The 24,403-nt window shown below is 42.9% G+C and overlaps 1 protein-coding gene across 2 annotated transcripts in view; it reads right to left on the bottom strand.

The window, feature by feature from the left end:
* Positions 1 to 24,403, bottom strand: part of Retn (retained) — a 94,963-nt gene that overhangs the window by 3,880 nt on the left and 66,680 nt on the right. For both annotated transcript variants that reach the window (XM_083087218.1, XM_083087217.1), the window contains exons 4-5: positions 20,030 to 20,102; positions 2,234 to 2,417 (exon numbers count right to left, since the gene is read on the bottom strand). In XM_083087218.1, coding sequence (XP_082943344.1) covers positions 2,234 to 2,417; positions 20,030 to 20,102 — 257 coding nt within the window. The remainder of the gene's footprint in view (positions 1 to 2,233; positions 2,418 to 20,029; positions 20,103 to 24,403) is intronic.

Below are 24,403 nucleotides of genomic sequence, written 5' to 3' on the forward strand. Positions count from 1 at the left end.
ATACTAGATCCGATAAGTTTTATGCGAAAGTGGCTATTACTTTCATGCCAGCGAATATTTCTTATAGATGTTTCAATAACATTTCAAATTGTTTAAAAAATACTATAAACACACGATTCTGTGGTAAAATTAACTTATTCTTTTTTATAATTGGAATTTTCAGAAGAGTAAAACATAATCAGCCGTATTAATTAATTACGAGATTAAATTTTTAGAATCAGCGAAATCGATCTTGATGAAAATTTTCGTTTCGAGAAGGGAAGAGAAACGGACAAGAAGAGAAATATGAATATAATTATACCTGCGAAATCTAAATTAATTAAAATTATCCGATCTATAAAAAATTGCACCCTGATATTTTTAAATTTAAATCTTATAAGATGCGAATTATACGTTTCGAATTAAATTACAACTTTATCGTTGTATACAAGTTAATTATCTAAATTCTATGCTGCCATCAACATCCCCAAGGCGGGTATATTTTACACAAACCGCTTATAATTCGCGCGGGCATTGTTTCGGTTTTTACGATTGTCTGGCGGACCGCGGACGAAACTAGCTCTTTGGTCTGGACCCGCCTCCGCATCGCCGTTCACTTTACGATAAGAGTCCGGACGAGTCGGCGAGACCCTCCTTTGGCCGATAATCAAATTCGCTTTTAACACAGGTCGTTCGATAAATAAATGGTACATCTGCGCGGCAATCCAGTATTAGCTTCGCTTATAAAGAGATCTCGAAATTGGCGTTCATTTTAAGGACGTAGAATTCTATCTAAATCTAATATCTCCAGAGGAAGAGAGATGGACAGATAATTACAGAAGCTAATAAGTTCGAATTAATCGACAATGTTTCTTGTTAGATAAAAAGACTTTGCGAGCAATATTCCATTTGGATCCAAGACTGTGTTTTCTCATCGCGCGTGTACGCATATCGTTGTCGAGGAAAGATAGCCGGTTGCCGGAATGATGGATGCGTGCGAGGCGACGCGACGAGACGCGCCGCCGACGTTCTGTCGCGTACAAAGCGCGGAGTTATTTTCACGAGCCACCCCCCTATAGCGGGGAGCATTGCGTCCGTGTAATTCATATTAGCCCGCACTACTTATAATGCGTCGACTCTGTTCTCTTCATCTCCTCCCTTCTCTCTCCGGTTCGCAGACATTTTCGCGTCCCCCTTCTGCCTTTCGTAGACGAAGACTAACCCCCGGTGGATAAACGGGATGCCTCGCGTCGTCATCGTCGTCGTCGTCGTCGTCTTCGTCTCTCTGAATCTCGTCGACGAATCTCTATTTAGAGACGTCTGTCTTCTTTTCTCCCTCCGGAAGAGAAAGAACGAGAGAGAGGAACGAGACAGCGCGCGAACGGCAGATAAATCTTCGTCGGCCCGCGCACTGGATATGCTATGTGGTATTATATAAACGAATATATATCGCGTGCCAACGGTTCTCCAGGTTGTCACAACCCGTCCCGAGGTGTCCTACGCATGAAGGATCGCGCGGGGGGATCGCGTCTAAGACGATGCACCTGTACGTCACACGCCTTCTCGTCACTTACGTTGTTTTATCTCCTCGTCGACAGTAATAACTGTCGACTCGTGGGTTCGCGATATCTTTGTCCCCCTCCCCCTGCCTTCTCGAGGTTGAATCTCGCTAATTAATGCATTGAGGACACTGATAATCAATTATATAAATGACGGATTCTAATGAGAAACTGTGGCTCACGGGAATTAATTACACAGAAATAATGTATATCAATGAAAAATGACTGAATATTGATAGTACACGGAGAAAAAAAATTTTACAGTACAAATTACAAGAAAATATTCCTTTTTACATTTATTGTAAAGCTGAAGTATAATAATATTAAAATATTTATTACCATAAAAATTATGCATATGTATCAGAATATTTCTAATTATGATACTACTTTGTAAAATATTATATAATATATATATATATATATATATAATATTTTTTTTATTAAGTAAAAATATCGCGGTTTTTTTTCTTATGATACGTTTCACGAAAATAAAAAAAATTGTAATTTTTATTACATTTTCTCCGAGTACAGTTGAACAATAATTCGCCATCAAGCGCGCGCTCGTCTTATCGTTAATTTTATCGTCGTAGATTTCACGTTCGGATGAATCCTTTCGCTGGCTAAGACTTATTGTATACGAATTTGATGGATATATAAACCGGGGTCCCGGATGGGAAACTTCACGATCTACTTACTGCGTGCGTAGAGTAAACGCGGCGGAAGTGATGCTCGCCGGCAACCGAAGACCTTTAATGATCTCCTGCCACAGCTTCTTGTTGATCACTTCGACGAGACCACCTCGCGTGACCACTAACTTATAAAGCTCGTAAAGATCCAGTACAGATTTTGCCATGATAGGTAGACGATTAATAGGTGTCCCTGTAAAATAAAAATTATTTTAGTTTTATCTGCGCATTGTTTATATGTATTTTATAAAATATCGTTTATAATATTTATTCTCTACTTTGGAGACTTCAATGAAGGAGTAAACGATGTGATGCGTGAAACTAATATAACAACATATAAATATACACGTAATAATTATACACATTTTATTTTCCAGCATCCGATATCTATGGATGACGCGATAATAATATATTGTCTTAATTTAATGTCTCTTTTTCTTTCTATAATAATTTGTTCCAACATCAAACATTGATGATGATATTGATCAAATATTGATGATTGCATGATAATATTAATTAATACTTAAAAATGGCAATGTAGATTTAAAGTAGAATTAAGGAGATTTTCGAAAAATATACTTCGGAATTTCACAAAATCGAGATCATAAATGGCAGATCATAAATGAGACAAAATCATAACAGCAGCATCTCTTATTCATTGCGTGATCGATCGCATCTTGAGGAACGAGCGTAAAGCTTGCTGAACTTTATGAGGTTTATCCAGACGCGGGGCGTTAACAAGAGCAATAATGAATTTGCAACGATCACGCAAGTAGTCTTTTACGATCTTCCTTAGGGAGTATCGCTCTGGTATAACAAATAAAGAAGAGTAATTAAGGAAAGCAGAGGATGGGAATGTGCGGAAGGGAAAATCCAATGAGGTATCACAATCATATTATCTCGTTATCGAAGATATCATTAGATGAGGAAGGCAAATAACTCGCGTGTCACTTAGCTCTCGCCTACGAATCGTGCAAACAAATGTCGACAATGTAAAACAACGGTAGTATTTTGTCGACTCGGCAACATATTCTCTTTGCTTTCGATAATATCTGTTAAATACATCGGAGCTTATTGTATGCTAAAATTTAAGAGGAGAGAAGATTGCGCATTCATGGGATGATCTGGCGAGTTAATATGACGATTTAATACAATTTAATAATCTTTGCCATACATGAAAGAGCGTGTAATACCGCGAGAAATATTTCTCGTAAAGCGAAAAGCACTCATATATACAGATACGAAGGGATTCTTCGGTTAATTCGCACGCGTGTGTACGAGGAGCGTCTACCATGGTAGCCGGACCGTCGAATTTTACGAGGTTGCCCGAGCTACGAGTTAACGGGGTGTTAACAAGAGCAGCAGTACTCGCGACTGTAGTGCGCGTTTTAAAGTACGTAAACGTAAACGGGCTTTTACGAGTTGGCGTAATCTGAGGTTTAGAGTCGCGCATAAATATTCGCGGGCAAACGCGTGTCTGAAACGATCGAGAATCATCTCGCACGGGAAGAACAATCGGAATAGTCGATATCTAGATAATAAAACAAGCAATTACGATCGTTTCATCTCGCGGAATAAGGATATGATTTTTATTCGTGTCACGTCGCGTGTGTCGGCGTCGATAATTCAACGTATTTCTCCATCGTAATATTCGATTTTGACATTTCGTCGGCTTCTCTCTCTCTCCCTCGCCGCGTGGCCGGTTGCTTTCCACAGAGTCGGTGGATTTTATGAGTTTGTCCAGAGGTTTGTTCGAGTTAACGGGGCGTTAACAAGGGCAATACTCGCGACTATCGCGCGTGCGGAGCCCGCTTTGCGGGCTCTTTACGAGCTCGCGAACGATTCCGTACGTCTCGCCGAACGCGGCATTACAGATACACATGTACGCGAGTGCGGACAATAAGAAAGGGAGAAGGCGCGCCGTATCGCAGGATCGTTTATCCGCCATCGAGGACGATGAGGGGGGCCTCTGCCCGCCATTCCTGGCCGACCGAGAGAGGAGGCAATAAAACCGCGCGGCTCCGCGTCTAGGGTAGGGGAACCGGCAATTTCGGGCTATCGAGCGCGCTCCCTTCGGGTTTATTATTGGCCCTGCAATTATTGTTGATATACGCGCAACCCAGCAACCCGCGTTTAATGCTCCTATGTAGGGCGCGGCGATAAAAGCTGCACAAAATGGCGACCGATCGCCGTCTTCTCTCCCATCCCTTACGGCGATGCGGTGCGTCGATCCAACTCTCTATGCGAAAGTCTACTAGAAAATCGTACAAGAATTCTGTTAAAATTCGCGCATCAAGTAAAACACCCAGCGTTTACGTTAAGAAATGAAAAAAAAACGTCTCAAAATTATTATGAATTTCTACAAAATCGAAGGCAAATGGGGAATTTATCCTCCTTACGCTTCCCGATACGAGATTGAGGGAGAGACGCCATGTAAAACAGCGGGAATGATCGCCGAGAGGAAGATGAAACAGTGAGAGGAGAAGTACAAGGGAAAATAAGAGAAGAGGGACCGACAGAAAGAGAGAGAGAAAGAGAGAGATAGAGAGGAGAGAGGAGGGAAAGGGGGAGAAAGAACGTTTCAGGATGCGATTACGACTTTTCTTGGTAGGGCGTCCAATCAGCAGTTATTTTTATAACGGCCGCAGTCGTGCCGCGCCGCACCGCGGCTCGTCTCCTCGAGTAGTGGTAGCGTAGTATCGCGCGACGATGGCCATCGCACGCTACCTTCGACGAGCCAAAGTAGCCATTCATCGCTACGTCTTATTATCGCCGCATATGAGATTCCGTCCACGTGTGAGATTTTATGATGAAGAGCATCACCTCCCGCGCGCCCCGGTTTCCCGGCGAATGACACGGTGACAAGATGCATAAAGTATGAGTAAAGTCAAAAAAAAAGTCTGTCTTTCAGAAAATTCACCCATCGACACTGACAATGTTTTCCTGAACGAGAGAAGCGAAGAACATGATCCCAGAAGCCGAGAGACCAGACGACGAGCGTCTCTTTGGTGCCATATATCCGTCTAGCAGCGTATACGTGGAGGGGATAATTGGCATACGAAACAAAATGTTGCATTTTATGGGTTATTGCGAGGATGAGAGCGGATAGGCGCGGCGGGGTCGAGGGAGTGCCCGATCTAATAACGATCGGTTACGTCGCAGGCCTTTATTAACACACACATATGCACACACACACATACGTTGACTGTGCTTTAAAGAGGTTTCGGACGCGCGAAACGACTTTTCCCGGAATCTCGCGTGACGGCCCCGGAATCTATCGAATACGAGCCGCCGATGGAATACACCCCTGCGAAAGACTGCCCGCAGCTTGGCTGTTTCTCGTCGAAATAAGGGTGTCCAGCCCCGACTTTCACTCATCACTTTTCCCACATCAAATATTTCCCAGGAAAAAATGAGGAACTTTCCATACGTGTCCAAAACAATATAAATTTCGAAAAGCAAATACTTTTTTAATTTTTGAGAGTCGAAACACATGTATGCTACACTTTCCAACGCGTGCTTTACGAGCTAATTTGTGGTTTTGCGGTTTACGCTACCGCGTAAGATCACGTCTTTCCATCTACGACCTGACATCTCGGTAATCAAGTAATAATCCATTATTGCGATCCTTTGTGAAAGTTCCGTCACATCCACACCTCATTTTCGACCTCGACGAGAGAACAACATTTCTTCAGGAAAGATCGAGAAACGAAGCACGCCGAACCTGGCACGAATGAAGAACGAAGAAAGAGCAAGGGAGGAGAGAAGAGAAACGATTTTTCAAGAGAAAGAGAGAGAGAGAGAGAGTCCCGCGCGGGTTAACTTTGTTAGCGCTTGGCATTATCAGACCGGCAAAAGAGATTGGCATTGCGAGGAATGGCTGGGAGGGGGTGGAGTTTCATATGAAATACACGTGACATTTACTGCCTTCACCGGCTGGGCCCCTGCAAAGACGCAAACGCATTATAAATAGATCTCCTCCCTCCGCACCCTTCCGCCCTTTCTCCCTCTCTCTTTCTTTTCTCTTCCCTTCCTTCTTCTTTTTTCTTCGCATCACTCGACTTCACTCTCCGGCTCTTCGGTCGAGAGGCACGAAGATTAAGAAAGATCCCGGGGGGGAAAAGGGGAAGAGGGGGTGAGGGCGGAAAGAGGGTGGAGGGAGCGCGGGAAGGCCACAGCGGCCACATAGACCGCTACAATCTGGTTTATAATCTTGTTAGGATTTCGCGGAAATATTGGCGTAATTTACGATCCGTCTTAGCCAAGTTAACTGTCGGAGAGTTGCCGCAATGGAACGATGGGAGGCGTACCAAGGGTTGCGCTCAACGGCTGCGCTTTTGTAGCAATGCTTATGGTTCCCCCTTTCGTTGCATTTCTCTGTGCCTTTTCTTTTCCTTCCCCCTCCTTCCCTCCCTCGTCCCTCTCCCCGTTCAATCGTCTTCTCTCTAGCCATATATCCTCTCTTTTCCGATTATCTGTCTTGAGTTCCAAGTTGTGTCGCCTAAGCCGGTTTTGCATTCTCGGAGAACGTCGCGCGACTCGAGTACGCGCGGCCGTCGCCGACTCGGGGACAAGAACGCGCAAAACAAGTCGCAAGCAAGCAAAGACAAAGTTTCACCCGATGTACCTTTTATAAGCTGTTGTCGGACTAGGAACGGATTACGATGCTACATTAGAAATGCGCACGATGCGGCATCGTCATCCGGTGGCGCGGATGGTTTCGCTATCGAGGCATCGAAATCTCTGAGAGAATCATCCCCCCCCGTTCCTCTCCCCGAACCCACTTGTTGCTCGACGAATCAAATAATTGTATTTCCGTCAGTCGACGGGGCGCATCCCTGGGGCGTCGGCCAAGCTACGGTCGTGGAGAGTAAAATAGAGGAGCGTTCTTCGTGGGTGGTATAGTTGATATCTCTCCCCATCGGACGAGCGACATAATCCCAGAAAACAAGACGGATCGAATGCAGGATGCCAAGAGATTCCGTGGATTACTCGCAGGCGTGTCGAACGCGTGTCTAGGGGAATATAAATTTGAGGCGTACTTTATTTTGGATGAATGACGAGAGAGAGAGAGAGCCGCCGAGTTTCCGCGGAAGCAGAGCGTCAGAGGAAGATATCCTCTTGTCGGGAGAAGAAACAAAACACGATCATAGAATGCAAGAGTTGTTGAAAAATTTGCACCATTTCTTTCGTGCAAGCTTTTGCTCTTTTTTCTAGCTAATCCAGACGATGACTGAAATGACCTGATGGGTACGACCTGGGTGGGCTGGGAGGAATCTCGGAGCAACGATGCGACCCGCACGTGTATCGCGATTTGTGCGCGACGACAATAAAAATCTTCGAATAATATCACGAGCGATAAAAGCGCGCGCTCGCTTGCGGCGCGTTTCGGCTCTATGGCTTTTTTGATAGACTTTACGACGAGGTCTGATTTGCACGCCTGCCCCGTCGTGGTGCGTACCATGATTCGGTTGCTCAAAGCCGGAGCCGACTTTTTAAAGCGGTCCCGAAGATTTAAGCGCGTCCGCGAACACGTTGTTCGACACAACGCTTCTTATAAAGAGGCAACATCGAGAGAAGTATATCGTGTGCCAGATGCGTGTTCGTTTCTCTTCTCATGTCTTATTTTTTCACGCTTGGAAATCCGAAAGCGCAATATCCGCACGTTTCGAGATTTATAATTCGATCGAGTTTAACAAACGCACCTCGACTTTCTTTCTAATTACGTGCCATAATTAGAACTCGTGGATGCGATAGATGCATCGTCTTCTCACGGTTAGAACGTTTGTTCGCGTTCTTCGCGTTCGAGCACCCGGCGAAGACGACCACGAAGAGGGAGACAGCCACGAGACGACGAGTCTGTCGTCGTTCCTTTGCTCGCGCATGGCTACTCTCCCACGGATACGAGGGGTGAATGCAAGGGATAGTCGGGATTATTGCCAGGCACTTGCCAACAATGTGGCGAAGCTTTGATGTGACGTAAAATGGCACGTTAACCGGCGCGCCGTATCTCTATGGCCGGTTGCACATACGGCTTTATTTCGTTGCGACCGGTGAGAGGGCGACGTTTTGATCGGAAAGCAGTCTCGGCAAAAACGCCGTCATTGCTGTCGCGTTACGATCAGAAGCAGGGTAAAAGGACGCCAAATTATCTCGTCGAGACTCGTCAACCTCTCATCGAGGGGTCGCGTATAAAACGATATAAATTATAGTGTGAAACTAACGTTTCATCGAAGATCAGTGCATCATCGAGATCGCGATGTAAATTGAAATTGAGCGACGAAGAAGCCTGTCTAAGTCAAAATTTATTTCCTTTATTTTCATCTGGGAAAAATATATAATCAAATGTAATTTTCTTTTTTTTGCTCGTTTATACAGAAAGAATAATTAGAAGAATAATTTTGACAAAAAATTAGTCATACATAGATTTTTTTTACGGCTAATTTTTTCACGTATTCTTGAAAAAACTTTTGGCAAAGTAATAGATTAAATAGTTTCAAAAAAGGGAGTGACTTGATTGAAGTATTAAAATAGACTTTAGACCGAGATGAAAGGTAGAACAATTTCGACTAGAATATAATAAACGAAAAATTATACAAAAACCATAAATTTAATTCGCAATGAAAATCAAGATTAGATGGATTCTTCGGATGAGAGCCGGATATGCGTCTTGAAATACGCGCGGCCAGAGATGGATATGCGGTATCGCGATAATAAGAAATCACAGACTGGGAGAGTAAGCTGTCGCGTCGGTCATAAAAAGCTTAACGACCGACAATTCACGGCGCATTATTATTCCCGTAACGCATCTAGCGCGGAATAATCATCGAATCTTCCGCGAACGCCGTCTCTCTTGCCGCTCTATTCTCGGGATTATAAAAGACAGTAGTCGTCGCGAAATCAACGCTACGTTATTGTGCCCCAATGCCAGATATAAATCAACCTATATATCGAGCAACGAAAATAACTTTCGATTCGTAGTTGTCATTCTGCCAGAATAAGGGTTCACGCTCGTTCCCGCGCGACCCAAATCCCCAGGTCTCTCTCCGCGACGCGAGATGCGAATTCGTCAGGGATCGTAAACCCGCTGATACGCCTTTGGACTTTAACGACGTTAATCGCATCGAGATAAATCGTTATAAGCGGTAATGAAGACTACTCGTTAAATGAATCTTGGGCGCCTACGCACGTTTGGATGCGTTGAAACGCATTTTGATAAAGTACGTTAATTTCCATCCGACCGTTTGAATCACGTAAAAAAATCTAAATGGGCAACTGTGTTCTTGGAAAATTTAATTTTTAATCAAATATCTATACTCGTTTTTAAAACTATTTAATCTACAGTTAATTGTGCCGAAAGCTCCTCTTATAAATCTCTAGATGCAATACTTTAAAATACAAAATAGGAGCCCAATTCTTGTAAAGTAAACATATGACAATCTCCTAAAAATAAACGCGAGAAAATTAAGGCTTAAAAATAGCAGCAGAATTGTGACAGTTTTCAGGTGCACGCGCAAGTCGCAAGAATCGTCCACGTAAATTTTCTCGTCTCCGACTCGTCGCGACTCGAGAATGACTGACAGCTCAATTTCGCACCAGCTCGTTCGCCATCACGAAATCTGGCCGCGTATAGATTTCCGACATACGCGACGATGGCTCTTTCGTTGCACGATCCCTCAGCAAAGAATGAGAGTCTCAAACGAATCTGTTCAAAGCGGCGCGTGTAAACTTAACCACCTGGACACCGAAGACACGCGTAGGCGTGAAAAAGCTCTGCGTAGGACACGGCTTTCTTTCAGCCGAGGGAAACGAAGGTGCAAGAGGCTTCGCGGCTCCTTTTAGAACTAAAGGAACGAGACAAGCCGCTCGATACACGCAACAAACACACACACATGTATATACGCGCTCTTAGGTAGAGAGGAAGCTGCGAGCGAGAGATGAGGGAGAAGCGAAGAAAGGGAGGCGATATATCACGAACCCCCAGAGCGATCGGCGCTGTTGTGAAATATTAATAAGCAAATTAGTTCAGACTTAGTGCCCAGCGCCGATACTAAACCGCCATGATGGAAATGGCCGTCGGCCGTCGTATAACAGCCGTATTTTACTTCCCACGCTTCGTCGGCATCGCGCCGCCCGCATTCCATTCCTACGATTTCCGTCCCTCGGCCTGTCCTCTTTCCGCTCTTTTCGCATCATCTCCAATCCTCTCCTTCGCTCTAAGCGCTTTCGCGCTACCCTTCTCGTGTATTCTTTTTTTTTTCTTCTCTTCTTGTACGTTATTACGCACATCGATTCTTCGTTGTATCGCCCCGAAATATCAATGAATAACATTTATGACGCGACACGTAGCACTTAATAACGTGTACACCCGCATGGACTACGCCAGTCCGGTAAAAAGTCGTTACCGTCACCGGAGCGTAAAGACAAGTGTATGCAAATTCTCGTCGAGACCAAAGTGTCAGCAAGCAACACGCAATACTCAATTTAAAATATTTTATATCGGCAAAATTTACTTAAATATATAACAGGGAACGAAAATAGTAATTTATAAAAAAACTTCTAATTCCTCTTGGGATAAAAATAATTTTCAATTTAATCAATTCGACGATAAGGCCCGACAGAAACGTCCGAGGTATATCTCTCGCGCAATCTAATCAACGGCGACGTCATTTAAACTTCGGCTACGGATATGTATCACCGAGGCGAGGTGCGCGAAAGATAGTGGAATCTCCATAAATCAATCTTTACGTTCTAGGGTAGACAATAATTTCAACTGCGCGCGCAAAGAGCGGCGCCGACAGAAGCCGCACACGGACAGAGGGAAGTCTCTCCTTCTCTCTCTCTCTCTCACAAACGTCGGTAAACGAAGGCTGCTGACTCTTGGGACAAGAATTCGACAATTACGTCACGAGAACGTAACGGATGATCGCCCGGGGAACGCCCGGCGTCGGGACGTCTAGAATGTGCGAACGTCATCCTGCTAAATGCTTTTCGTTCGTTCGCTCGCTCGCTCGCTCGCTCGTTCATTCGGCCGTCCGCTTGTGTGCTCGCGTGTGCTCTCGCGTGCGCCACTATCTATAGCGCTGAAACGTGCCGGGGCAGAGCCGGCGGCTCCCTCTTCTCCGACTCTGGGATGCTGGAAGCCATCCGGTCACCTGTCCGCTACTGGAAAATGTAGGTCGAACACATGAGCGCGAGCGCGCGCGGCCGCGCGAGTGAATAACTAATTGGACAGGTGTAACGTTCCCGCGTTAACAACCATAACTGTCACGTAGAGAGACGCGAGGGATAGAAATTCAATTATCCGCGACGCTCGACAAAGGTCGGATGGATTTGAGCTAGATACACGCGGGATATGTCCGGGGGAGATTACTCGTACATTTCCTCCCACGGATTCTTTCACGGAGTAGATCCGACTCGATACTTTAACCAGTCGGGTCATCCTCTTTTCAAACTACTTATTTAATCTATAATTTTGTTGCGAAAGTCTCCAACGAAGAAACTGTTTGTTTATTGCTTAAATACAAGAGGAGGGTCAATTTTGATAAATTAAATCTATCAAACTTCTTTAGCATCCATAAATAAAAGAGAAAATTAAGAAATTGAAAATACATTTTTCACACAATAAAACGTATCTTTTTCGAATTATATCGATAATTTTCTGATCGATTTATATCTTATTGATAAACAAGTTTTTTTCATTAAGATGCGATCTCTTATATTTTTGGGGAAGAAAACGCATTGCGAAATATCGATGAGAGAGACGTGGCAACATTTTTAGAGTTTTTCAGAAGGTCGGATCATCCTCTTTTCAAACTACTTTAATCTATAATTAATCTTTAAACTTAATTTAATCTATAATTTTGTTGCGAAAGCCTTTAACTAAGGAACTGTTTGTTTACTGCCTAAATACAAGATATATAGAGGAGGATCAATTTTAATAAATTAAATCTATCAAAATTCTTTAGCATCCATAAATAAAAAGGAAAATTAAGATTGAAAATACATTTTTCACACACAGTAAAACGTATCTTTTTCGAATTACATCGATAATTTTCTGATCGATTTATATCTTATTGATAAACAAGAGTTTTTTTCATTAAGATGCGATCTCTTATATTTTTGGGGAAGAAAACGCATTGCGAAATATCGATGAGAGAGACGTGGCAACATTTTTAGAGTTTTTCAGAAGACCGATCTATAAAGTCTCGGCTACCGGTTTCGAGATGCGCGCTCTGTCAAGGTTCGCTTGGATACCAATCAAAAATCCGCATTATAATAATTAATGTCGGGAGAATTTCAGGTTTGCTGCACGAAAGCGTCATTTTTGCGTAGCCTAGCTGCATTGCCGGAGGGCATCAATCAACAACCTGTAGATACGTCATTATTTTGGGATTCCAAATAATTAGTGATGATTGCTCGCCTCTTTAGAGGACTACAGAATTAAATTTATCACGAAACTTCTGCGAAGAGCGAGCGAGGTTGATTCACGCTTCGTACAAACAATATCCTGATAATTGAATAACAATATGATAATTACAAAATTTTATTTCTGTTTTATATAAATTATTTCATTGCCATTTCTCTCTCTCTCTGTCTATATTTTTTTATATTATTGTCATAAGATGTCTTAAGATGAATCAATATATTAGAGAGGATTCAATCAACTCGAGAATCCGGCAAAATATTCTTGAAATTCGACAAGAAAATTTAAATCACGTTTCTGAATACGTTGATTATGAAATATTTATCGAGCGACGAGCAGGCAATTGCATAATTAATAAATCACGTAATCTCTATTAAAAAATAACAGCGATTTAATCAGGTATCATCGATCAAAGCAACGATAATGATCTAATCATTCCAGTTTCCTTGCGATTCGATTTCGCAAAAACACGTGATACATTAATTGTTTGATAACGTAAAAATGTCGCAATTATATGAAAAAAATCCATCTTTCCTCTCGTAGTATTTCCTCTCTTTTTGCTGCTCCTCTTGTTGATCTACCGAAATGTATTCGCAAAAGTATGCGAGACGAACCTTTAATCCCGCCGTAATCCCGATTTAAGCCCCTGGAAAGCCGGCGGGTAGGTCGCACGATCAACCTCGTTGAGAGTCTCGAGAGAGAGAAAAATCCGTATTGGCTCCGCGGTGGCGCTTCGAAGAAAAAGCATTCGGACGACGGGCTTTACGGCCGATCCGTCAGAGACGAAATCCATCACCCGCGGGAACAATGCCCGCCCATCGGCGCGGTGCTCGCTAGGACTTTATTTCGTTTTATGGAGGTGTATCCGAGGCCGGGAGTGTTTATGGACAGGATGGATTGACTCTCTCTCTTTCTCCTCCTTCCGATCATTGCCTGGTCGATGTCGACACCGGCTCGTCGATTTGCTCGACAAGGTCGTAAAAGACGATAAAACGACATTGGAGCCGGTGCGAGATACAAATAGAGGTATAAACGAAGGTGTTAAGGAGGTGTACGGGACCGGTATAATCTCTCCCGCGTATAAAAGACGTCTTATAAGACGCGCGCGTCGTTGAATCCCGATCGATTTGATCGGCCTCCACACGCGATTCCAACGTTTCCCGTCAACGTTATCCGCGCTCGCCTCCGACCCGAAACGATTTTTTTATAGGCCAGTCCCTCCTCGGACCGGTCGAAGATCGATTCCCGGTAAAGGTTGTAACGCGTATGAATTTCGATATTTATTACGTAATAAAGACTCGACGAATAACGCTTGGAGTTCTTTGAAATCTCTATGAGACGTAATATTATGAGCGTTAACGCTTTCAATACGACGTCGTCCGTGTGTGTGTGTTTAATGAATTAAGGTCTACGCATGTTGTATGTCATCGTCAACATGTCAACGTATTGTCAAACCGTTTTCCATACACACTAACTGTCAATCAAGTAACCGCTCCTCAATTCAATTTGATTCTAATCCGAATGAAATTTATTTAATATTAAAATGTTTTTCTAACAATAAGTGGAATTTAAACGAATTTGCAATGATTTTGAAGACAAAGATAGGAAGAAATAAAAAAGATTGTCGGGAATGTAGAGAATAAATAGCGCAAGGTTTCAAAGACTCTCGTTACGCATTCAAAAGTTATAATTAATTAATCAAATAATTATACGCGATTAGATTAGAACTTTGTAGCAGGTATTATAGGGAACGAAATGAGACGTCAAATTATTCTCGCCGAGAATGTTTGACATCGAATGTCGGCGGCAGCCGGTCCTGCGAGGGTAGATCGCTTCATTTGAAACCTGTATAAGACTCTTTGACACATATACAGTGCGCTCGGATCTTTACATGGAAAAAGTGTCTTTCAACAAGCTGTCGATTTGCGAGCCGCTCGAGCCGATTTATAAATCACCGATAACGTCGGCCAATCTAATTTGCATTCAAAATAGCCAAGGTATTGGCTCTCGCGCGCGCGAAAGGAGGAAAGGAAACTATTTTCGCGCGAGGGACGCGTTGTGCTCTCGCTGTTGCGAGGCAAAGTCAAACATTCAAACTAGTTGCAATGCGCCGTGACGGCGTGCAGTTACCGAGTAACGGCACACGAACGTGCCCCCGGCGCAAAATATCGAATAATAAGGAAATAGGAGATCGAAGCGGGGGCGGAAGAGGAGAGAGAGAGCGAATCGTGTGTCAGCCCACTGGCGAATCACGTCGTCCCCTTTATTCCTCCGCACAATGGAAATATTTTCTGGCCCGCGAGTCACGCGGATCTCTCATTCGCGCATATAGATTCCGTTGAATCCCTCCACCGTGTACCACGTGGGCGAGGGGGAGCGCGACATGCGAAATATGGCTATAGTAAAAGATGCTAAAAGCAATGGCTGTGCTCGGCACGATAACTACGTTAAGCTACCGCCGCGGATTTCGGGCCGGCTGCTCAATTTCACGCTAGTTCCCGCTCGTGTGCTCTCCGATTCCCTCGTTCGCCCCCTTTAATTTACGGGTGCGCACGAAAGCGAGGCCCTCGCTACCTACGCTACGGAGCGTTTAGTTTAATTTGAAGAAAGGATGAGGAGGTTTCCTTTATTTTTTTTTCTCCCTGCGAAACTTTCAGCGAAATAATCGATCCGAATATGGAGAAACGATTCCACGTTCGTTCGATAAGAAGGGGGGCAGGGGATGGGGGGTGGGAAATGGGAGGACGAAAGAGCGCGCCTATGAAAACCTAATGTAATATCTCGTGTATATGCAGACGTCACGTACGCGGTGCGTGTTCACAAGTGTGTAGCGAGAAGCGTTCGTGCCGAACACGTGTTCCCCGCGTTAATGCGTTACTCGCGCCGCGTCGCGCGCGAGTAAAAAGGCGTTTTTTCCCTTCGAACCGGCCGTAACGCGGACATTAGACGCGCTCTCGGCTCGACACGAACTTTTACACACTCAGCGACGATCAATTCTGCGCGCGAAAGCGTCTCTTCGTCAATAATTTTTATAAACGTCGTCATGGCAAAAAAGAATTACATTCTATTGTCTTTCCTCCTCTTAATTTTCTCACTGTCAAAAATATATCTCGAGTAAATTACTTTTATTATCGTTTCATAATTATTAATTAATTATATATTATTATATATATAATTATATTTTGTTATAAAATTTATTCTGTGAAAAACTTTTTTTAAATTATTGATGTCTCGACAAATTTCGCTAGGAAAATATTGTCTTCAAATTAAGAGGGAATCTGCTATTAAAAGGATATCCGATACTGTGTGTGTCAAAGAAGAGAAAGATAATTAATTTTAAAACGAAAAAGACGACATCATCTTCGAGAGATTCATAAAATCTACAAGATTCATAAGTTCTCTTACATTCTTATATTATATCTTCATACATTTACAAGAGTGCAAATATATATAATACATGACTGCGAGGGAAGATGAACAGAGAGGGAAATAAAGATAATAACGTATTCGACGAGAAATGGCATTACTCGTGTGCAGTCACCGCAGTATGAATTACATCGGCGATTGAAACTCGTTCGTATTGGTGAGGAAAAAAAAGAAGAAGGTAAGTGCAGACCTCGGGCTGTGTCGGAGGTGGTGAAATTTGCATATTAAATGGGTTGGGATTTATAACACAATCTCTCTCTTTCTCTTTCTTTCAAACGATGCAAAGCAATGTATGCGATAAATAAAGAACGCTCGCACAAAGTTTAGTTTTCGCGCGAGCGAAGAAGTGAATTCCACGCATATACTAGGCTACGGAAGAAGAGTGGCGAAAAAAATCGAAAGAGAAGAGGAGAAAAATCATCACGCTTATATACATTTTCGTGGGGAGAGAATAATTAGAGTGTCTACTTAAATCTTGTACAAAATTTCCTTCAAAATTCCCTGATCTTTCAGAATATTTTTGTCTAAATAAAGAGGATATTTTAAAATATTTTGGTGCAACTTTGCATTTTTCAATGCTTTGTTCACGCGAAAGAAAAATATAGAACTACTTAAAATTCAAGTAATTGATTTGCAAATGTACTGAAAAAAAATGAGTAGCTTTCGTTAGATAAATGTTTTTTACTTGCATAACATTTTCATTTTTTTCTCATTAATAAAGAATAATATATACTATATATTCAATATTTTGTTAAGAAATTGAATTATTAGACATATAAACAAAAATAAATATATATATTTATAATATACTTTAAACACATATTCTATAACTTGGCTTATCAGCGAATTACAATATAAAAGCATTAATCAAAAAAAAATTTTTTTAAATTCCCTGGGTGCCAATAAAATTTCATGAGAATTCCTTGATTTCTCTAGATACAAGAGAAATCTCTGAGAATTTCAAGTTTTTCCATGTTTTGGGGAGAACAGACACCCTAATAATTTTTCAAAAATCTCCAAGTTCGAGTGCGCGTTTCTGCTCGCTCTTATTTACCCTAATCGAAACCGTTCCCAAGATCGATCCCCTCAGAATTTTCTGGATCGCGCGTCCTGGAGGGTTACGTGTTGACTTTCGCGAACCGGTTCTCTCGGCGCTCCTCCACGGCAAAGTTATCGGCCAAAGTTATGTTCCGCTTGCGCGAATCTGTGCGTTCCGCGTGCCTCGTCGGCGCTTTTGATATACGAATACCTTCGTCGACGGCGGATTCGAAACCGGGACGGACACTTTGTTGCAAAATGGCCTTGGTAATATCTATTAACGGCGCCGGATTTAAAGGTCATTAAAAGCCAAGTTCCCCGAAAAAGAGCGGTTCCCGCGTGGCGTCGAGTACGAAGCGCAAAACAAACACGAGGCTAATATTAAATTCCGCGCAGGACTTTATGCTCTTTATAGGCTCGTTTTTCTCCACGTAATACTTTGCTCGTATCATTGTATTGGAAATAATTATCCTACCAGAATTAGAACGCAACCTCGTAAAGTTAGACGACTTCTATATAAGTTCTATATAGGTTTATTATTATCTACTATTATTTCAATAATAGACAATAATTTAGATTGCGTCCTAATTATGATAAGATAATTATTTCCGGTACATACGTAACGCGATGTATATACGTATATATATTTTAAAAATAACACAGTTATTATCCATATAATTAGGCACTCGAAAAAGTTGCAACAAAACAGAACATCGCAGCTGTTTGCTTGGAATGTATCGACTTATTTATAGAACTTGTTACTAGACTAGAGAATGACACCTGCTTGTAGATTGCAGAGAAAGCCATTTGTCTTTGTTGTGCAAATGTCATCTTCATTTAAATAAGCATTCCGTTTTACTCTCGGTCAGAGTCGGGCGATAAATAGGTATAGGTGCTCACATTATCAACATGTATAAAATAACGAATTTTTATACTCGCGATATGAGATTCGATCAATGTGGAGATTCCGCGAAACATCCCCCGATACGGTTATTACATAACATGATGCAAGGAGGCGCCTTTTTTTCTTTCTCGCGTAAAGAATCGTACACGAAAAGAGCCACCGCCATAGTCGAAGGCGATAATGGACTAACCGCGATAATTTGTCCGCGCGTTTGTATATCTAAAAAGAGCCGAGAGAGCGCTTATATAGAATCGGTCGAGAGCGATGATAGCAAACACAAATTGGTGGTGGCTGGACTAATATACCCGAATATGATGAATGGTCTTTTATATCCACGGACGTAGTAAGGTGTTATGCGTTACGTTAGTGTTGAATTATTGCGTGCGTGGGGCACAATAACGCGGCCCCCGCGGGAGGGCCCCGGGGGCCCGACGACCGGGGTCCCCCTATACGTCGGTTCGTATATATATCAAGCTTTTACCCGCGAGAGACATCGAGATACGCGCTCCCTCGCCCGATCTCGCCTTTTTATTTTCTCCTTCGCCCCGCGCGCGCGATTTTAATCGAGCCGCGTTACGGGCGAATCGAAAGATCAATCGGCATTGATCGCCTCGAGGATTTATGGTCTCCCCGACTCGTTATTACCATTCACGAAGTATAATAACCCGCGAAACAAACGACGCCACGTACGGTCGCGCATCATCGCGCGATACGTCATATTCCTCTCTCATAACGTGCCCGTGTCTCGCATCCCTTTTCCCTCTCATCTTTTTTCCCTTTTTTCCGCCACAAGTTTTAAATTGGATATATTTTCCATATTTCAAACTCAGTAATGCGAGATCAAATAATTCTTCCACGTCGTTCAAGGTTCAGTCAATGTCAGTGCGCTATCGCTTCGAATGATGATCATTTAGCATCTTTAGCCTCTTTATCGTGCTAAATTACTGTTCATAAAATATTAACGCGCGATGAACGGACGACTGGAAAGAGACAAACGGATATGTTGATCCAATCGACTCTAATTATTGCTAGGAGGTAGGAATAATAATAGCACTGTCTCAGACTCAAAGTTGCGCCACAAGCTTCATAGAGAAACGAAGAGAGGGAGAGAGAGAGATACGGAGAGAGAAAAAGAGAAGAAGAGAAAAAGAGCGAAAAGAACAGAAGCACTGACGCATCAGGCGGGCTTGATTGATGGACGAGAAGTCGCCATGTTTATAATTAGAGCCCGACGTTTCCGGTTCACCGTCTAACCGTCTTCGGAGGCCGCGATTCGCTGCGGATCAATCTTCTTTTTGAAACTCTAAGAAAAAAAAGAAAAGGAAAAGAAGATTTTCACGCTAAAATAGCGTAAAAAAGCACGGGGAGAGAGTCTTCGCGCCAATTACGGGATCTGGATTTATTGAAACTTTGCTCGGGAACAATAATATAGCACGCGCTATCAGACACGCGTGAGAAAACGTGCGATTTCACGGGCGTCGCTTGTTCCGACTCGTTGGTCGATTCTAATTTCGGTGCTTCGCGGTACCCGAGCAGATGCAACGTGTTATCGAACCTTTTAACCACGTGGACGTTTACGACGCGGCCGGCTACGAAAATCCACGTGTGCAGGAAACGAGATGCGGGTCGATGCCGGGGATAGTCACACGTGTGTATCTTTCTCAACGGTCGACAGACTCAAGCGGCGAATCCAAACAAACTTGCGAAATAACGTCGTCGAAGAAAGTCGGTTGATCGCTAAATTCGATTTACTGTCTTCTAATTTTTCCGAAGAGACGGTAAAAGCAGATCTTGATTGAATGCACGAGTTAAATATAAATTAGCGAGATTGGCAAATATCGAGAGGAAAAATTCTGATTAGTGAACGTGCCGTCCTTGAAAAAGCCACGGGAGAATGATTAAATATTTGTAATATGAACTTGCATTACGACACAACTCGCCGAGGAATCATTGACATACTTATTATGCGTTATTTTCGATTGATCGAGGTAATTTATTTATAAGTCCTTACCTCTCTGTTGCATAAAAGTGAAGAGGTTGTCAAGAAATTCCTTCCGGTCAGGATTCTCGTCCAGTTCGTACAACTGAAACAGAAAGAAATCAAAATAAATGACACATTCTTGGCATTATAATTCGTCAGGTACACACAATACTCCTTTGACATACAAGGGTGTCTCGCCATTTATGTCATGCAGAGATTAAATATTATAATTCAATTATTCAATATTAATTATAATTCAATTGCGTACATCTTTGATGGTGACATTTTTATTTGGATCGATATAATTAATTAATCGCGACGATTAAATTTAAAAAAAAATAGTAACAATCGAGACGAATTTTTACGCGTCGCGTGCACTTTTTCGTAAAATGCGCACGATACTTTTCTCATTCCGGATCGGAAGAATAAAATGTTATCTCGCGGCGCAATAATAAAAACAGGAGTGAAACAAGTGTGCTCATAGCGACAGGCAGATTAGTTAGCTCCGATTATTAATGATTCCGTTTAACCTGCCTCATAACCCGAAACCCTCGCCGAGAAACCCGTACGAAAGCCAAACCCCCTTCGGGCTAGCGGCCCGTATTATCATATTTGTTATGTACGATGTGCTATATCTAATCTGAGACCTCCTAATTGCTTTTATAATACGAGTCCCGTCCACCCTCGCTCGCTCCTCTCCTAGTCTACCTCTCCCGGCAGTCACTTTTTCTCCGGCGCTTTCCCGGCACATCCCTTAAACGTTCCTTCGACGCGAGGCGATACGGGCTCGTTTCCTCTTTTCTCTTCGCGATTCAACTCGGCTCGCCTGGCCTGCCTCGACTCGTACATTTACCGCGACGATAAATTTCATTCGACTAATCGCGCGCTGTTTCGCAACACTGTCTTTAACCCAAGGGTGAATGATAATTAATTCGCTGCCTCGCCCTCGCCGTTCATCCTCTATCTAATTTTCTGCCTAGCTTTCTGTCCGCAGACTATTTAAGTAACACGCTACGAGAAGAGAAAAAAATATTCAACTCAAACTCGAGTCGGTATTTGACGAGCGCTTCTTTAATCGCGCTTGCATCGCACAGTTTTCTTACGTCAAATATAATAAAATATCTATTTAAAAGCTAATTAAAACTTCCCGCATTCGAGCCCGAATCTAAAGTCTAATTGATTGAACCTTCGCATTTCGTCAGCGATGATGTAATTAACGAAGATATCGCTGCGAGGCTCGCTCGGTTCGGCCGAGAATGGAAAGTAATACGTTAAAACGCGCAGCGGCCGCGTGTGAAGACGTAAACGTCAACGCCTGTCACGAGGAAAAAATGCCGAGCGCGCACGAGATGTACGGCGACAAAACGAAATATGCACAATACGCACGCACATACACTCGGTGCGACGCACACGCACCGAGATACCGCGTACGTAGAGGTTTCTACAGCGGCAGGTGCTCGGCGATCCACCGCGCACCACGTCCAGCGGGATTGTTAATCGACGTTAATCAATGAAAGAGAGAGATCTCGCCGTTCGTCTACCTCGGTTCAATTTTCACGGCGATCTCCTCTCCTCGCTCATCCTCCTCCCGATCTCGTCCATTACACCCTTGACGAGATGAAGCAACGGAATGAGCGAGAGATCGCAGGAACGAAGAAACGAACGGATGGACGGACAGCATTTCTCAAGGGCCATTTTGTACCACTTTCTCGTGTTTTTTCTTTGGCTACACGAGCGATGAGCTCGTTAGGGGCAGAGCCGGAGGGAGAGGACGAAGTAAAAGGCAAGAGAGGTGGGGACCGAGAGAGGGTTCAAGCGAGGTATATTGATTGATCTACAGTTAAGCGGACTGACGGCGGCCACGTGAGGATCAGGGGAGAGAGGAGTAGCTTTCCTCTCTCTCTCCTTCTCTCTCCTCTTTCCTCGCTCATCTTTCCTGCGTATCCGCCCGCGTGTTGTACCTCACTACCGTGGTAAAATAAAGACGGGGCAACGGAATTTGCTCTCGATGATGCATGCGCCACGGGCCCCGCCCTCTCCTTCTCTCATCCACTGACGGCCGGTGAATAATAATTCCTGATACGACCGTCGGTTGATCGGACGACTTTCGTCCCGGGCGAGCCAACTTTGCCGATGATCGATGTACGCGCGCTTAGTAACGCTAACGGACTCGAAGGTGCCGTGATTATGTGTACATACAGGATGTACGGGGCGAATGGGCGATACTCGCGTTTAACATTTTTCCCTTCCAATAGATTGTCAATTTGTTCGCCCGTCTTGGACAATTTATAATCCGCGACGAAATTCAGAACTTTCCATTTATGGTTTTATATGTCGCATTTGCTAGATGTGATTACATGTGATAATTATTAATCGAATTAAATCAAGTGTTATAGATTGTCTAAAATAAACTTGAGGATATAACGAGACATTATCAATTATTTTACTTCGAGGAACGAGTTGCAGTAAATTTTAAATTTCATCGAAGAGTACATTATATAAATAGTCATAGGCAGGAGAGTAAGACATTCAGTGTGTCAATTGATCGCATCCTTCGAAACGTGAAGATGGTCGAGCTGATTTCTAGCTTCCTTGTTCCGGTTCTCTTCGCGCGAATTTTTACAACCTCGAGACGCGAAACGCGAGAGAAGGCAAAGAAGAAGATCTCTCTCTCTCTTTCTCTCATGGAGTTCGCGTCACTAGTTTAACGAGCAATAATTATCGACTTTTTCCGCCGCAGGAAGATCGAGATAATTTGCTTTCCTCTACCTGATAAGGAATACCGATAGCTTTGTTTGTAACCTGGCAAACGTTCGCCTCGCGTAACCGCAGTTAGCAAGATGCAATAAATAAAACACAGGTCGAATCTTTGGCTCGGTGGTTTTACATCGATAAATCAGAAATACGTGTAAAAATAAATTTTCACGTTGCATCTCGTAAATCATTACCAAGGATAAGAACCCTTTTGCAATATACATGTACAATGTTTTCAAGCGCATGTCTCACGCTCCCCTGAAACGGATAATGATAATGTAGAATTTCCATACGCAGCTCGCCGAGCCTCGCACGAGAGAAGGGACAGAACTTGTCGGGCGGACACAAGAGCCTGGACCTACACGCTCGCGTCGACTTATTATCTTAATTACATAATTGGGTCCGTGTACTTGGAAAAGCTACGCGCGGGCGAGATATAATACGTCGCGTCGCATCCGCCCCCGCGAACGCGCACACGAGGGTTCGACTTCCGGCCGTAAACCTTTCTAAGGGTGCGTCTCGACGCGCGAAACGGAAGCGGGCGCAGCCTCACGTAATCAGCCGATTTTTTTTTCTCTCGTCGAGCTCGGGAGATCGAGACGTCGGATAACCCGACACGACCATGAAAAAATGACATCTTCGTGCAAAGGCACACAGTGACCTTCGTCACGCTGCCGTGATAACGCGTTATTGGTTCGAACGTTGACTCCCGCACCACGCAATCGTGAGTCTATTCGCACAAATCTAAATTTATAATTCGGTTTATCTGCAATTCGGTTTATCTTCCATTTTCGACCTCAATTTTCTCACATTTATAAATTTAACGGATTTACCTTCACATCTTTATATGTACATTCACAGTAATTAATAATATTTAATTTTATTAAATGGGAAGAGGATTCCATTAGATTTACTTTATACAGAAATTATTCTCCCATTGAATATCTGAAATAGGCAGTAAAATGAGACAATTTCTCATTGAAAAGATTAAAAGAGAAATCTTGGATAAATTAAAACTATATATAAATTAAATAAATTTAAAAGAAAATGATTTAATTACTTAAAATATCAAAACAGCTGTTAAACTGAGATCAAAAGTAAGAGAAACATTTCGACATTTTCGTGTAATTATCTATATCCAAATTTAATGTTAAGTGAATCGTATAATAACGGTATTTAATAAAAGTAATGCTGACATTTTCGTTCATATTGACTTAATTGGACTCATAATCCCGCAACTTTTATCTTTGGCCTGAGAGTTATAAAAATGATATAAAAAAGGGAAACATGTGTAGCCGGTATACACGGCAGCATACTAAGAGTACGTACACGGCGAAACGATTAATTTATAGACTAATCCTTTGAGCTCCTTTGTGAGAAACGGCCGGATTATTATTAAATCATTCCCCGATACGTTTTAATTCGCCCGATACCGCGGCAGGTTGGCTTGAATTACGATACAAACGTGTATAAAGTGAGATAAAAATTTTATCGCCCGGTCTTTTCGACGATACCTACTCGTTTGAGGGATTCGAGAGGTCGTTAAAGCACGAATGTAGTGCGATGCAATTTCGAGAACAAAAAACTTTATCTTATAAAAATTATTCGCGAACGTAAAATTTCGAGCGCGTAAATATATCAAAGAAAGAA

Source organism: Camponotus vicinus, unplaced genomic scaffold (genome assembly GCF_025532165.1).
Source record: "Camponotus vicinus isolate PSW18456_S1 unplaced genomic scaffold, iyCamVici1.0 SCAF_13, whole genome shotgun sequence".
Lineage (NCBI taxonomy): Eukaryota > Metazoa > Arthropoda > Insecta > Hymenoptera > Formicidae > Camponotus > Camponotus vicinus.